The following is a 16,255-nucleotide window of genomic DNA, read 5'->3' as shown; positions in this document are numbered from 1 at the left end:
GCAGGCTGCGGATGCGTCCTCTACAGGAGTTCCTCGACGCCCGCTGGATGCAAGCGGCGAGCAGCTTCGAAGACAAGATCCCGCTCAACAAGGTTTTCCGTCGGGCGATTCAGTGGTGGGGCACCCGTGCACACCTCACAGCGGGCATGGACTTCCAGACCCCGGCACATCAGGAGACAGTGACGACGGACGCCTCCCTGGAGGGATGGGGGGCACACACCGGAGATCTCCATGCCAGAGGCCTTTTGCTCCCGGAGGAGAGGTCTCTCCACATCAACATCTTGGAGCTCCGCGCCGTGTTCTGGGCGCTCAAGTCGTTCCTCCCGTCCCTCAAGGGAAAGGTCGTGAGGATCTTCACCGACAACACCACCACGATGTTCTACATCCGGAAGCACGGAGGAACAAGATCCCCAGCCCTATCCAAGGAGGCCCAGGATCTGTGGCATTGGGCCGTCGCCCAAGGGATGTTTCTGGTTCCCTTCCATCTGGCAGGAATAAACCCCATCGCCGACTCACTCAGCAGGGAGCTGCGCTCGTGTCACGAGTGGGAACTACGTCAGGAACAAGTGGATCGGCTCTTCCAACGATGGGGCAAGCCCCAGATCGACCTGTTCGCGACGGCGACGAACTCCAAGTGGCAGAGGTTTGCCAGCAGGTTCCCCCAGCCGTCGAGCATGGGCGATGCTTTCTCGTTCCCCTGGGACGGCCTGTTCCTGTATGCGTTTCCTCCGTTGCCGCTGCTGCTTCGACTCATCAGCCAGCTCAAAAGGTCCCAGTGCAGGATGATCCTCGTCGCACCGGCGTGGCCGAGACAGGTCTGGTTCCCAGACCTTCTGGACTTGTCAGCGTCCCCACCAGTCAAGCTGCCGAGATCTACTCTCCAGAGAAGGAGGCGCCATAGTTCAAAACGACCCGGAGTCGCTGAACTTGCAGGCCTGGCTCCTGCAGCACTAGAGTTTGGAGGGTACGATATCCCGGCTGACTGCAGAGAGGTCCTTGCAAAGGCCAGGGCGTCCTCAACTCTCAAGTGCTACGGACATAAGTGGAAGAGGTTTTCTGTCTGGTGCCGTGCACAGAAGATTAACCCTCTACGGATAGCGGCCCCTCAAGTGCTGCCGTACCTACTGTCGCTGGCCAAGGCTGGACTGGCTCACGCCTCCATCAAGATACATCTGGCTGCGATCTCCCGATACACCAGAACCACAGGACGGGCGTCCTTGTGGTCCCATCGCCTGGTGAAGGAATTTATGAATGGACTGTTCCGATCGTTCCGGCCGGTGAAGGCCCCTGCCCCGGCGTGGGAACTCAACGTGGTGCTGACCAGGCTCATGGGGGCGCCATTCGAGCCCCTGCATTCGGCACCGTTGAAATTCCTGTCGTGGAAGACTGCGTTTCTTGTGCCATCACCTCCGCACGGCGAGTGGGAGGGATCCAGGCCCTATCCTGCAAGCCTCCATACTTGACTTTTCACGACACGAGGGTGGTGCTGAGGACGCACCCCTCTTTTATGCCCAAGGTGCCGTCGGACTTCCACCTCAACGAGCCCTTGGTGTTACCTGTTTTCTTCCCGTCGCCTTCGTCACCGGCCGAGAGGACTCTGCACTCGCTGGATGTGGCTAGAGCGCTGAAGTTCTACGTGGACCGCACGAAGAGTTTTTCGGAAGACATCACAGCTATTTGTGAACTTTGGACCTGTGAACCAAGGGAAGGCTCTCTCGAAGGCTTCCATTTTCAGATGGCTCTCTGGCTGCATCATGCACGGTCATCGGTTGGCCAACCGACCGTTGCCCGGCCGTCCGAGAGCCCCTTCTACCAGATTGATTGCTGTTACTATGGCGTTCTTGTCTGGTGTGCCCCTGCTGGACATCTGCTGGACTGCTACGTGGAGGTCGACGCACACCTTCACGAGATTCTACTGCGTCGACCGGGATTCCAGGGAGGAGTCCAGTGTCGGCCAAGCAGTGCTGCGCAATGTGTTTGCCTGAAGGTGGGTCTGGTGAGGAGGAAAGAGTTGCTTAATGTTGAGTTTATGTAATGCTTAATGTTGAGCCTTTTGCCACCTCCCGTGGTTATGCATGTGTGTACTGCTATGTATTCTTATATTCATGAGTATGTGAATCCATGCCAGACCCCATGCTGGAGAAGGAACAAGTTACTTACCTGTAACTGTTGTTCTCCAGCATGGGTCTGGCATGGATTCACATGCAATCCCTCCATCCTTCATCTCTGGGGCTCTTCACTTGGTCATACTGCCACTTTACATGCTACCAAATCCGAAGATGGCTGCCAGAGGCGGGGCTTAGGTAGAGGGCAGTATGACCCAGAGACCAGTGATTGGTTACTACTAAGAAAGACAGTTCAGAAACGAAACTGGTACTGATTTTTTCTTTACCAAGGATTCCCAGCCTGACGACGGGGAATGTTCATGAGCATGTGAATCTATGCCAGACCCATGCTGGAGAACAACAGTTACAGGTAAGTAACTTGTTCCTTCGTTTTGACAATCAGCTTTTTATAGGCTATACAGGTCACTAACTGGGTGACACTGTGACAAAACAGACCTTATACAGGTGGATCATTCTGGCAATTTCGGAATGCTACAGACTAGCTGGCAAGGATCCTCCAGAAGGATTAAGGACCCATTCCACCTGTGGCATGGCTACCTCTACAGACCTGCAAAGGGGTGTACGATCAAAAACATTTGCGAGGCAGCTACGTGGTCTACTATTCACACGTTCGCAAAGCATTCCTCCATTTGGTTCATGAAAACCATTGAAAACTAAATTTTTACTCCCTCCACCAAAACAGACACTGCTTTGGGAGTCTTTCAAAGATGAGGAATACGTTGGAGGACACAATCCATTCGTAGAACAAGTTACTTACCCCTGTTAACGTTCTTTCGACTGGATGTTCCTCCCACGTATTCCACATCGCACTCCCAGCCTGCACCACAATAGAATTTCCCATGCTATTACAGCTTTCGCTCCTTCAAAGTTTAGTACGGTCAAATTTGTGGTTATACAGGTAGTTTCTACTGTAAGAAAAACAGAAATGAAGCCAACGGGCCCTGTGTGTGCTATATATGCATTCGATGACATCATCCGCGATACAGAGGCCCTCGAGGGACATTGAGTCAACACACAGCGCCCTCTGTGGAAAAGAAGATTCCAAAGCATCTGTAACTGGTTATCCTGTATCAAAGCTGAGGAATACGTGGTAGGAACATCCAGTTGAGAGAACATTACCAGGGGTATGTAACTTGTTGTTCTTAAAGAAATCTTCGTCTAGGGAGTTTAAATCAAAAACGTGGAGACAAAAATGTAATATTCTCCCAACAAGGGAGGTCTTGGGTATAAGGGGGAATATAGCAAGGGGATCTCGTCTGGGCCACTATTGTTTGATTGAGGATGAATCCCTAAAACATCTGTGTATGTTAGGCCCTGTTTTAGATTCTCTTCAAGGGGAGAACACAAATATTCTAGATTGGTGGGATTTTGAAGATGATTTTTGGATCACTAATTTAAATACAAATGAAAAATCAATACTGTTAAGGGTTTTAGACTTTTTGTCAATTGTCTTGGATTTTTAATAATCATATGAGGCAAGTTTTATGTAATGAATTTGGTATAAACTGTATGTTCAGTGTTAATGTGTGAAAAATACAAATATGAACTAAAACACAATAAAAGAATAACTTCACTAGCTCTCTGTTGCAGGTATTTCTATTTGCATAGCAGCTGCATATTGCATCCCTCTGTTAATGTATACTAAACCTTATAGCTTCTTCTCGATATAACATATGTATAAGATAAATGGGTTGAAAAGAAACTGTTAGGGAGAATTCTCATTTATGGCTAACTTCCGTCACCTAGTGAGTCCCCCAGCAGCTTTGCTGGACTTCTGGAGTTTATTTTTTTTCCACTTGGTAAGAGTGAGAGCTTTTCCCACACTCTTACCTATGTTTTTTCATGTGTATTTCTCTGTTTTTGTAATTGTGGACTCTGAAGTACACCACTCCAGTAGCCCCTTTCTTTCTGTGTGTCACCCAGCACGTTCAGTGCCGTGGCACAGGGTTGTCTTTGAGACTCACCCGACTCCATTTCTGAGGCCGACTACAGTCCCGCAGAAAAGGGTAAAGTTGCCATTAACTCTACTTAGTCAATCTACCACAGATCCGTTACACCCCATCTTCCATGGAGTACTGAAAAGGGTTAATTCGTATCCCTTTTTATCTGTACCTCCTAGAGCATTGTTTCGCTCTTTTAACATTTAGACTTGGCTGGTGGCAGTGGTATCTACCCTAACTTTCCTACCGCAATTATATTAGATAAACGTGGTATTGGTCTTGGCTATTATATTAGCCTCAAACATAAACCCGCTGGACCAAATCGTCTTTTTTTTGGCTCCGGTTGGGTTTATTCGTCATTTCTTTTTGTTAAAGTCCTTCTTGTGTTTTACTTTGCGCAGCAAAGTAGTTTCGCCTTCTTTGTGCACCGTCTTTTGGCGGGCTTCTGCTCAGAAGCCCTCCACCAGGCGCCTGGGTGTCTAGGTGAGCTGAATGTGAGGGAGGGGTGTAGTCACCCTTGCACAGGGTATCCTAGGAAACCCAAGTCGCACTTTGCCATGATTGGCTGAGGTGGTTGTCCGGGCTGGACAACCCCCCCTGCTGGGTGATTGACAGCCAGGCTGTGTAAATGAGGGTTTTGCACATAAAAGGCAGGTCTCTTGGGCTAGAAGTCAGAGAGTTGCCACTGGAACTACAAGGTACCGAAGAGAAGCGGAGAGAACGACGGCTGCTGCAACTATCCTGTCCCGGTGAAGCCCTGCTGCAGTCCTGAGCTATCTACCCTTCAACGACTAAGAGGAGATCCAGTCAGGAGTCTTCTTCCCTTGAGCCTGGTGGGGATAACCAGCTCAACTTCAACAGCCGGACGATCCTCTTCCTTGGTCGAAATCGCTGCACACAGCTGTAGTGGTCCGGATAGCCATTTGAATAGCCTCTCCTGTTTTTAAGGAGTGCACCTTTTATTCGTTGTCGCTGCTGCCGGCTTCATCCCTGTGTGGTGCAGACCCCCTTCAGACGTCCTCCTTCACAACGAAGCTCCAGGAATCGTGGGTCTGCGGTAAACCAACCGGAACAACTGCCAGGGCACCAGCTGCACCATTGGAATAAGGTACTGTGTTCTGCTTGAGGAAACTGGGTGTACCCCTTTTGTTTATTTCCAAGGCTTGTCCTTGTCTTCCCTCCTCCTTATAACTTTTGCTTCCGAACAGTGACAATATCAAAGTACTCTTGGCTACGTCGAATTGTGAACTATCTGACTTTGTGATCTTCGACAAAAGGCCCCTGGTGTCACTTGTCCCTGGCTCAGGCCCTTTGACTTTTGAACTCTTGTCTCTGAGTTTTTCTCGATTCTGTCTGCCTTACCAAAATATTGCCTGTGATTTTTTTTTTTCCTCAAACTCCCTCTGCGGATCTCAAGTGCTAAGTGTGTTTTGCCCTGGTAGCATTTCATGTCACGGATACGCGTTTATTTAGTAGCCGGAACTGTCAAAAAGTGATCGCAAACGTATTCACGGTAACGTATTTTGTTCATAACACTGGTTCATTCAAACACAGGGTACTTAACTTGAGACATACTGTACAAAGTGAATTGGTTAGTTGTAGTATATTTGACGTGTGGTTTGTGTTTAAGATTAATAGAAGTGTTGTGTTTATAACGAATGGTTTAAAAATAAATGTACTTATATTTTTCTACCTGAAACCTTGAGTCAGTATTTGCTTGAGTCACAGTAATTGTGGTCCCTTTGTGTAATCTCTGCTACTGCTCATAAACTCTTTAGATAAGCCTCGCTGCTCCGCCACTGCTACCACTCTGACATAGTAGTACAAGCTTCTACCAATGGTAAAACTTGTATTGCCACCTGTGGTCTTAATTGTGTGTAGTGGTCCCTCGGGGCACTGCCAGGTTTCTGCCTAACAGAAACTAAACAGTGTTTTTATTGTTTTTCACCAAATTTGAATTTTCTTTATACAGATTTATTGTCAAACATTTGACATTAAGATTATTGAATCACAAAAACTAATGCAAACATTTGTTTTAAATTCTAGGTAGTTCTACCGACCTTTATTCTTGAAAAAAGATCACTTTTGGAAATGTATGCAGATTTTTTTGCGCATCCAGATTTATTTGTGAGGTATGTGTCTTAACAATTTTTTAGTTGGTATGTAACCGGATGTAGAGGCTAATCTTAATTATTACAATTTATCATTCTGAGATATAAAATGGGTGCTTGGTTTAAATAAATAGAAACATATGGACTCACGTTTATTACATAAAAATGGCTTATTACAAATAAGCCAATGTTATGCCTATACAATTTTCCTAGGGCAGGCACATTTTGTTGTATTGACATGGAGTAATTTGGTCCCTTTGACCATGTTTTGTTACAATGTCATGATAGGGCACTGCAGAACCACAATAACTGCAAAGAGTTTTTCAAAAGAAAAAATGTATGGCTTTTATTTTAAGTGCATACACTGCTTACAGTCTCATTATACAATTCAATGGCTATATGTCCTCAGATCACTAAATAAATGTATGTTGTCGGTCATATTTAACATTGCAGAATAAATATAACGCGCATGCCAGGATCAAGTTCTTTATAATAGAGAATTGGTTTAAAAGAGAGTGTTGAAAATATGTATCAGGACTAGTCACTTCAGAGGTTTATTTCTTTATTCCTTATATCCAAGACAAACTTATTGTACATGATTGCTGTGTAGATGTGTTCCATCTCTGCTCCACATATACAGAATTCAAGCTGTATTAATTAAAAAACTGTGATCTTGGGTGGAAGGAATCTGCCACGAAATGCAGTGAGCCAGTCTGCCCTCCTGTTTCTCTATGCTCTTGGGGATTGAGGAAGCTTTCCAAGCAAGAACCCCATTTTGAAAAAGGTACATAATGGTTCATTTTAAATAACATTTTACAAGGAAATTTGATGAAACTAGAAATGATTTTAGTAGCATGCTCCAAGGTGAGTCTGAGATATTCGAATACTAGGAGCTTAATTAGCCGTAGTACATAGAATCATTATTTCTCCAGCATTGGATCTTTCATGGATTCACATGCTGTGAATATTCTCTGTCGTCAGGCTGGGAAACCTTGGTCACTTTAACTTAGCGATTTCCTATGGAAAACTTCAACACTTCAGTGTCCTATCAATGTCCTTTTTGGGTGCTTTAGGCCCCACCAATAGGACTTGTGGTATAAATAGCCCCGCCCATTTAGCTTCCCTTCAGATGCCAACAGTCTCCAAACTGTTGGCATCACCTCGTGTTCTTTGCGTTTTTGCACGTGCGTTTTTGGTATCGAGAGCTACGATGGCATCGGGATCTCAGAAGAAGTCTTTTTCGGCCTTGTGCTTCCTGTGGCTTGAAGAATGTGTACGAGGGCGACGGCCATATGGATTGCCTCTATTGCCTTTACCCCCATCACTCGGCAGACACCTGTGAGATTTGGCAGGGGTTCTCGCAAAAAACTCTGAAGGACCACAATCGGCAGCTTATATAGTGGCTCAATGAGGGTACGTACCCGGCTTCTGAGTTGGGGTTGGCCCGGAGTCTGTCTTCGGAGCGGGCAGTGAAGTCCGCGGAACATCGCTATGCGGCGTTGGCCAAGCCTCTGCCGAAGAAACATCGTCCTGCTTTGCCAGCATCGGAGGTGGGAAAGAGCAGCAAGTCTTCGTCCAGCAAGCCGCAGACGAAGGGTGCGCATGCCTCTTCGTCCAAGCATGGTCGGTCGGACCATTCCTGAGGGTCTGGTGTTAGGAGAATTCTCTGTTTAGGCTAATTTCCCAAACCAAGTGAGTCCCCCAGCAGCTTTGCTGGATTTTTGGGGTTTATTTTTTTCTCCTGCTAAGAGTGAGACTCTTTTTTTCCACTCTTAGGCATGATTTGAGAATGTCCTTTGACTATGTAATGTGTTTTATGGGCTATGGGGTCTTTTACCCCATAGGGCATCATGTGTTTTTGGTATGTGTGTTACACAGCACCCTCAGTGCAGTAACACAGGGGTGTCATAGTGACCCCCAAACATAGACTCCTCCATACCCTGGGACTGACTACTGTCTCCCAGGGCATGTAAAGTCACCATTGGCTTTACTAGTCTCCAATTGTGAACAGAGCCAGTACAAACCATCATATAGTGGAAGTACTGGTAGGGGTAATTCGATTGCCCCTGGGTCTGTTTTCCAAGGGGGCGCTGTCCAGTCCCCCCTTGTCGAGTTTCTGGCTGGTGGCAGTGGATACCACACAAAATATTCCACCAGAATATTTCCTATGGGATTTTCCCATTCATTTTAAACACACCACTTTTTGGTGCAATGTTAAAGATACCGCCGGGTTATTTATTTAATATTTATTCCCCGGTAGGGTCTTTTTGCTAGGACTCGGTTTTAAAATGGCGTTTGTGTTCACCTCTGAAACTCTAACCCAAGTCGAGCCCTTTGTTCCACTTTTTGGCGGGCATCTCCACAGAAGCCCTCCATATGGTGCCACTCTGTCTGGGGTCAACAGGATGTGTGGGAGTGGGATTAGGCACCCTGGAGTGAGTTGCCTTGGCAACTCAAGTCACACTCTTGTGTGATTGGCCCAGTGGTGAGCCGCCCGGCTCACCACTTAGCATATTTGAGTAACAGCTTGGCTGATGAATGGGAGTTTTGCTGCATAAAAGCAGGGCTTTGGGGACTGGAACTTCAGAAGTTGCCACATGACCTAAAGAATCCGAAGAGGGGAGAAGCTGAGCCATCTACAACGACGACACCACTGGTGGAGCCCTGCTGTACGAAACTCACCACTTCCCCGACGACAGAGGAGATCTTCTTCCAGGAGTCTCTTCTTCCCTTTGAGCTGGTGGGACCAACCAGTTCACCTTTTTCGCCTTCCTGGATCGTCTTGTGGTCGAATCGCCCGTGCCAAGCACCCGGCAGCCGGATAGCCACGCTTCACTACTACCGCGAATAAAAGGGTTGTACCTTTTAATCAGGAAACTCTGCGACTGGTTTCTTCCCTGGTAGTGCAACGACCTGCAGCTTTCTTCCTCGTCGAGACCATCTCTTCCTTTGGTTGAAGCCACGACTTGCACCCGCTGCCATGAACAACTGCAAACGCTGGAGCTTTCTCACAATTTCAGGTACTGTGTCCTGCCTGGTCTCCCTTGCAACAGATTGTCCAAGGTGTCCCATAAATCCTTGACTTTCTATCTGGGTTGACCTCAGACCTGCTAACTTTGCCTTTCTGAATTGATTCAACCTCTTTTGACTTTTCTGCAAAGACTTTGAGTTTATTTCCACTGTGTGATCTTGGGCTATGAACTTTTTACTCTACAGTAGACCTGCCTTTCTTGACTTGCTGAGGTTTCTTAAGTGTTGGTACTGTGTTATTTTCCTACTCTGCCTTTTCTCTCCTTTTTAAACGAATTATTGGAGTGTCATCTACAGTTATGCGCTCACCTCTGTTTTGCTAAATAAGTGGTGTCTTAATCTAGACTTGTCGAATAATTAACTAGGGAGATGTATATACTTATAGTGACTGTGTTTGAACTTGCTTGATATATTAGTGCAAGTGTATTTTCATAAGTGTGTTTTTTAAATAAATAATTATATACTTTTATACCAAAGCTCTGGTCAGTGTTTGCTTGTTCTACTGCATTTCTAGCCCTATTGTGTATACTCTAGATACTGCTTAACTCTTTTTGAGAGAAGTCTGACTGCTCAGCCACAGCTACCAGGTAAATCTGGGTGGTGCAGACTGCTACCAATTGGGTTTACTGCTTACTCCTGTGGTCTTAAACTTTTTGCAGTGGTCCCGAAGGGAAGTGCACAGGTTTCTGCCTAACACCTGGTGGGAGGCCCGAGAAGTCGACGGCACAAGAGAAAGGCTTGGCCAAGCCGAAGGAATCGTCATCAAATCGCTCGTCGTCCGGCGATCATCACAGGTTGTCGTCCAGCCGGGAGTCTTCCAAACACCAGCCAGTTTGTCCAAGAAAGCCGGGTCTCTGGTGAAGATGACATCGAGGGAGGTGGTTCCGACGATGTCCTCGTCGATGGTTGGTCTGCAGTCTACAATCCCGTCGTCGGCGCCGGCCACGACAGTGATTGACAGTGTGACGATGCTGTTCTCGTCCACGCGAGGGGACACGGAAAGATTGTCGACGACGAGCAGGGAGTGGCAGTCCACCGCCTTTGATTCTTTTCTTCCGGACAACATTCTGCATCAGGATCCAGTGACTTTTTTGGTTTCATCGGAGGTTGAAGATGATCAGGTACTGGGCCTGTCGGCTTTGGGTCTACAAAGTGTGGGGCCTTCGACGGCAAGTGGACTGTGAGCTGGTCCGGCCAGTTATCCACTGGTTAACCCGCAGTCTCTTTTGTCATTACAAGTCCTGTCCACGCTTCAGTCGTTGTTGGGGCAGCTGGATGCGAGGTTGCCTCCTCCGAATGTGAAAGGGGGACGAAGTCCTTGGTGTTACACTAAGGAAGTCTCCTCCGGCACAGTTGCCGTTGCCGGTGGGGGTAGGCCGTCCAGTCACATCCAGAAGAAGCTGAGCTGCCATAGTCTGAGCCAGCGAGTGTTCCATGGGATACTTTGTCCACTGTTTCGTCTTCGCTGACGAGGGACGATGCGTGGGACACGGACGTAGAGGTGGAACCACCCCGGAGTCCGGCACAACCCTCTCCACCTGATGATGGTATTGGGGCATTTCACACCATGATATCTAAGGCATGTGTGGAGTTTGGACTGGCTCCAGAAGTGGAGCGGAAGGACTGCTTTCTATTTGATCATATGGGCAAGAGGAGGAAGGCTGTCTTCTCCGAGCCTTTTCTTAATCATGTGTGGCAGAAGGGCCTGCGCAAGATGCGCCATCCATTTTCAGAGCTGGCTGTCATAAATTGTCTTGAAAAGAAGTTCAATGCTACGGAGTCTAGCCCCTAATGCTTGCCGTCACAGCCCACGCCAGAGTCTGTGGTGTCTGGGCAGCCAGAAGGACGGCCAGAAGCCAGGATGCCTTTGGGAAGAAGTTTTTGACGGTTGGGGCGACGACGGTCAAGGCAGCAAATTCCCTGGCGATCATGGCCCAATATGATTGCGAAATGTGGCATCGGCTGGCCCCAATTCTAGAACATCTGCCGGAGCAGCACCGCAAGGATGCCATGCCGTTGGTGCGTGAGGGTGAGGAGGCCTCCATCCACAGCATAAATATTGTTGTGGTCCTGGCACAGAGTCGGGATTTAAATTAATGGGGTGGTGCTGCGACGCCAGGCCTGGTTAAAATGCACTGACTTTCGGCCAGAAGTACAATATAAAGTCCTCGACATGCCCTGTGAATGGGAGCACTTGTTTGGTAAAAAGATCGATGAAGCCTTGAAAGGGATGGAGGAGGACACGAAAACTGCTAAGTCCTTAGGTTCCTTACAGAGTGGGCGCTCTTTTTGCTCCTTTTGCTTGTTTCGGGGTGCTTCAGGTAATGCCCGGTTTGCTTCCACCAGGGACCGTGGGTCCAGTCGATTCAGTTACTTCTCGCAAGGGCATCGACGGTCTGCCCAGTCGGCACAGCAAAATCCAGACTTCCAGGCTCAGCGAAAAAGGGGTTTGCAGTCCCCCGCATCTAAAGGGAGGCCAGCTAAACCGCAACAATGACTGCCTTATGGACAATCTGCTAGGGGGCAGGGAGGCTACGCACGTGGACGAGTGGAGAATAATATCGGATCGTTGGGTGTTGGACACGGTGCGTCTAGGCCACTCGTTGGAGTTCAGGTGTTCCCTGGTTCCTATCCCACCGGTGTATGTTTTACAGCCGCATCTTCAAATCCTGCGGCAGGAGGTGGTTCTCATGCTGGAGAAAGAGGCTATAGAACCGGTGCCGGTGGCAGAGCGGGACCAAGGGGTTTATTCCAGATACTTTGTGGTGAAGAAACCCAGTGGAGACCCATTCTGGATCTTCGGCTGTTCAACAAAACTCTGCAAAGTCTGAAGTTCAAGATGCTCACTCTTGAGGAGGTCATCTAGTCGGGGCAGCCGGACGAATTTCTGGCGTTGATCTATAGAACGCATATTTTCACATTACCACGTGGCGACGGCACCGCAAATTTCTGCGGTTTGTAGTCTGCGACGAACACTACCAGTTTCGGGTCCTCCCGTTTGGCTTGAAGTCGTCTTCCAGGACGTTCACGAAGTGTTTGGCACCAGTGGCAGCGTTCCTCCGACGGGAATGTCATCATGTATGCCCCTACCTGGACGACTGGTTTGTGAGGGGTTCGTCAACGGGGAGGGCGCAAGACAATCTTGTGGCAACCATGCAGCTTTTCCAATAAATGGGATTTGCCATCAACTTCGAAAAATCTTTTTTGACGTTGTCCAAGGAATTGGTGTTTCCGGGGGCGGAATTTGTTACCCGGCACAATCTGGTGAAGCCCTCCAGCAAGCGTGTCCAGAAGTTGCAGCAGAGAGCAGGTGAGTGGAAGGAGGGCACAGTGGTGTCGGTCCGAAGATTCATGTCGCTGTTGGGGGCCATGGCTTTGTGTATCCCGCTTCTGCCAAATTGCCGTCTCTTCATGAGGCAGATGCAAGATTTCCTAGCGGACTGATGGGCGCAGAGTCGCCGGTTATGGTCGGACAAGTTGGTGATCGACCGAAGTCTGGTGGACGCTCTATGCTGGAGCCTGAGCTCTAATTTACAATTGTGGCAGACGCCTCTCAGACAGGATGGGGAGCTCATCTCGACGATTCACAGGTGCAGGGCCTGTGGTCTCAGGGTGTGGGGGGGGGGGGGGGGGGAATCTCTGTTTCACATCAATGTGCTCGAGTTGAGAGTGGTGCACTGTGCCCTCAAGTCGTTTCTGCCGCGCATACGCAGATCGGTGGTGAGGGTGTTAACGGACAATACCACCACAATGTTTTATCTAAGAAACAGGGGGGCACACATTCCAGGGTCCTGTCAAAGGAGATGAAGGACGTCTGGCAGTGGGCTCGGGAGATTAGCATTGTTGTCTATCATCTGCTGGGGTTGTTGAATGTTCAGGCGGACGCACTCAGCAAGGACGCCGGCCAGCTGCACGAGGGTAGGCTGAACGAGCAGCAGGTGTCCATGATCTTCCGGCGATGGGGGCATCCTCCGTTGCATCTTTTTGCGAGAGTAAACAACACGCAGTGTTGGAAGTTCGCCAGCAGGGGGGGCTCATCCAGAGTCTCTGGGGGATGCGTTTTCATTCCCGTGGACATGCTGGTTCGCGTATGCATTCCCGCCGTTTCCGCTCATTCGGCGGACCCTCCAGTGGATTCGGAGATACCAATGCTGTGTGAGTCTGGTGGCCCCGTTCTGGCCCAGACAGACGTGGTTCTCCGATCTCCTTCATATGTCGATGGAAGAGCCGATTCGGTTGGGGGCGGCTCCGGATCTCCAGTCTCGGGACGAGGGCATGGTGTGGCATCACGAACCGGGATTTCTCAGCTTGACGGCTTGGCTCCTGACCACTTCGAGTTCGGCCATTTTGCTATTTCCCGGGACTGTCAACGGATTTTGGAGGCAGCGAGGGAACCGCCAACCAATATCTCATACGACCGTAAATGGAAAAGGTTTTGCGAATGGTTTAAGGCCCACCCTTGAGTTGACCCTTTGAACATTTCTCTGGCACAGGTTCTCCCGTACCTATTGCATTTGGCGGAAGGGGACCTGGCATTGTCATCCATTAAGGTGCATTTGGCAGCGATATCCAGGTTCACTAGGAGGCGGCATGCTGCTCCTCTGTTCAGTGATCGGTTAGTGAAACATTTTTTGAAAGTTTTTTTTCGATGTTTTCCTCCTATGAAGAAGTTTGCACCGGTGTGGAGCCTTAATGTGGTATTTTCGCTTTTGATGAAACCTCCTTTCGATCATGGAAGGTGGCTTTTCTGGTGGCAATTACTTCAGCCAGGCGGATATCGGAGTTGCAGGCACTGGTCATCGACACGCCATACTTGAGATTTCTGAAGGACAAGGTTATTCTGGCCACTAACTCGCACTTTATCCTTAAAGTGCTGACGGCATTTCACAAACTCTCTTCTATTTCTTTAACCTCGTTTTTTGCTAAGGCATCCACGCCAGCAGAAAGGGCCCTGCATTCTCTGGAAGTTAAGAGGGCTTTAAAGTTTTATTTGAATCACACTCAGGACTTCAGGAAGTCGAAGCAACTTTTGTGGCTTATGGTTCGTCCAACAAGGGACAGGCTATATCCAAACAAGGACTCTCACGTTGGGTTTCCTCTACGATTTCGTTGTGCACTCGAAAGCTGGGAAACCTTTGAGGAGGGTTCCTAAGGCTCTCTCTACGAGATTCATGGCTTTGTCTGCGGCGTTAGGGTCAGGGATTCCGCTGGTGGATATTTGCCAGGCGGCCTCCTGGGCAGTGCTGCATACCTTCACCCGGCATTACTGTCTGGGCAGCAGCATGTGGATGTTGTGCAGGTGGGGCGTGCGGTCCTGCAGCTCCTGTTCCAATAAGGTAAGCCCTGCAGCTTCGGGGTGTTTTGAACTTTTTCACTTGATGGGTTGTTGTCTCATGTATGTGATTAAGTGTTATTTATTGGTTTGCCTGTTACACTCCGCCATGCATTTGTGGTACTGCTATGTAATTTATTCACAGCATGTGAATCCATGAAAGATCCAATGCTGGAGAAGGGAGTAGTTTCTTACCTGTAACTCCATTTCTCCAGCGTATCTTTCATGGATTCACATGCGCCCGCCGGCCGCCCCTGCAGGCAAACCTGGTTCGGGTTTCCTCTCTTTTGGAGGTTAAAATCTGAAGGGATGCCGCTGAGGGGCTATTTATACCACACGTCCCTATTGGTGGGGCCTAAAGCACCCAAAAAGGACGTTGATAGGACACTGAAGTGTCGAAGTTTTCCATAGGAAAATGCTAAATTAAAGTGACCAAGGTTTCCCAGCCTGACGACTGGGATTATTCACAGCATGTGAATCCATGAAACATACCAACGCTGGAGAAATGGAGTTACAGGTAAGAAACTACTCCCTTCTTGACAAAAAGAACATAATGTATATGACCAATAAAGGAAGTGAAGAGGAAAAATGTGTGCCTCATCTGAGGTAGTTTCTGATAGGGCTACAGTGAACCAATGTTAAGCATAGAATGTATTTCTATGGACATTTCAACACTTTTGTCTACTGTTATGGGAGATGTTCAGCACATCATTGTTTGCTAGTTTATGGGCATTCCATATTAATGTCTCAGGCAATTAAATCTCAGTAGAATGTTTAATCTATTGAGAAAGTACTGCCACCACATGCCAGTGTACCATCCAGCATTCTTTAACTTTGTGCTTCTCCAGGGTGCTTCCCAAAATATTAGGGTATTGTTTACAGGTTAGAGGATGTTACCAATAGATATGATCCTCATTTTGCGAGCCCACCCTGTATGCTGGTCAAATATTTCTGTGTTCTCAAATGTACCTTTTATTTGCCAACTAAAACTGGGATCAAATAATGAAGAGTGTTACCAGAATTCCCATTCATCTGGTAAATTTAATCCAGTAATAATTGGAGAAGGTCCGAAAGACAGAGATAACTACTCAAAGCCTACAACATACTTGACAGCTCCTTTAGAGGGCATTTCATTCAGTACACTGGGTGAAGCAATACTTGGTGAAATCTGTAAAAATGAATACATTCCTCATGTTATCTAATTTTATCGTATAATTTAAAGAAATTACAAAGTTAAACCGTAACCAGTGATTGGCATAGATATTTGTATTTGTTTGCTTCTTAGGCGCTCATACAATAAGAAAATACGGCTTCAAAGCGCCCCCAGGGCAGGGAGGGAGGGAGAGTGGTACATACATTACAGCACTACAGCACGAGATTTAAGAGCAGTGGGTGAAGAGGGAGGGGGACAAACCTACAATGATTGTGAGTATTTGGAACGTACAAGTGAAGAAAGGAAGAGGGGGTAAGTGCAGGGGAGTCCGAGCCCGTGAGTAAGCCTTCGACAAAGTGCTAAACGGCCTGGGTCGCGGGAGGTGTAAGTGTGAGTCTCCAGAGCGGAGGGTATGCAGATGCAAAATGCTGTGGAAAGACAGGAGCTTGGAAGAATTGGTGTGGGAGGTCAAGGCCAGGCATTATATCCTGGGTATGCCTGAAAGACAACTCTGCTTCATCCATGGGATGGTGCTAGATGGAAACAACTGGGCCCATGTGTTT

At 48.1% G+C, this 16,255-nt stretch overlaps 1 protein-coding gene across 7 annotated transcripts in view; it reads left to right on the top strand.

Annotated features, from left to right (window-relative positions):
- OSBPL9 (oxysterol binding protein like 9) overlaps positions 1–16,255 on the top strand; it is a 1,764,730-nt gene that overhangs the window by 992,829 nt on the left and 755,646 nt on the right. For all 7 annotated transcript variants that reach the window (XM_069642205.1, XM_069642206.1, XM_069642209.1 and 4 more), the window contains one exon: positions 6,113–6,198. In XM_069642205.1, the coding sequence (XP_069498306.1) occupies positions 6,113–6,198 (86 nt within the window). The remainder of the gene's footprint in view (positions 1–6,112; positions 6,199–16,255) is intronic.

This window comes from Ambystoma mexicanum, chromosome 1q (genome assembly GCF_040938575.1).
Source record: "Ambystoma mexicanum isolate Mex_15411 chromosome 1q, UKY_AmexF1_1, whole genome shotgun sequence".
NCBI classification, from domain to species: domain Eukaryota; kingdom Metazoa; phylum Chordata; class Amphibia; order Caudata; family Ambystomatidae; genus Ambystoma; species Ambystoma mexicanum.
Note: the sequence above shows the minus strand (reverse complement) of the source record. Positions and strands in the feature narration are given on the sequence as shown.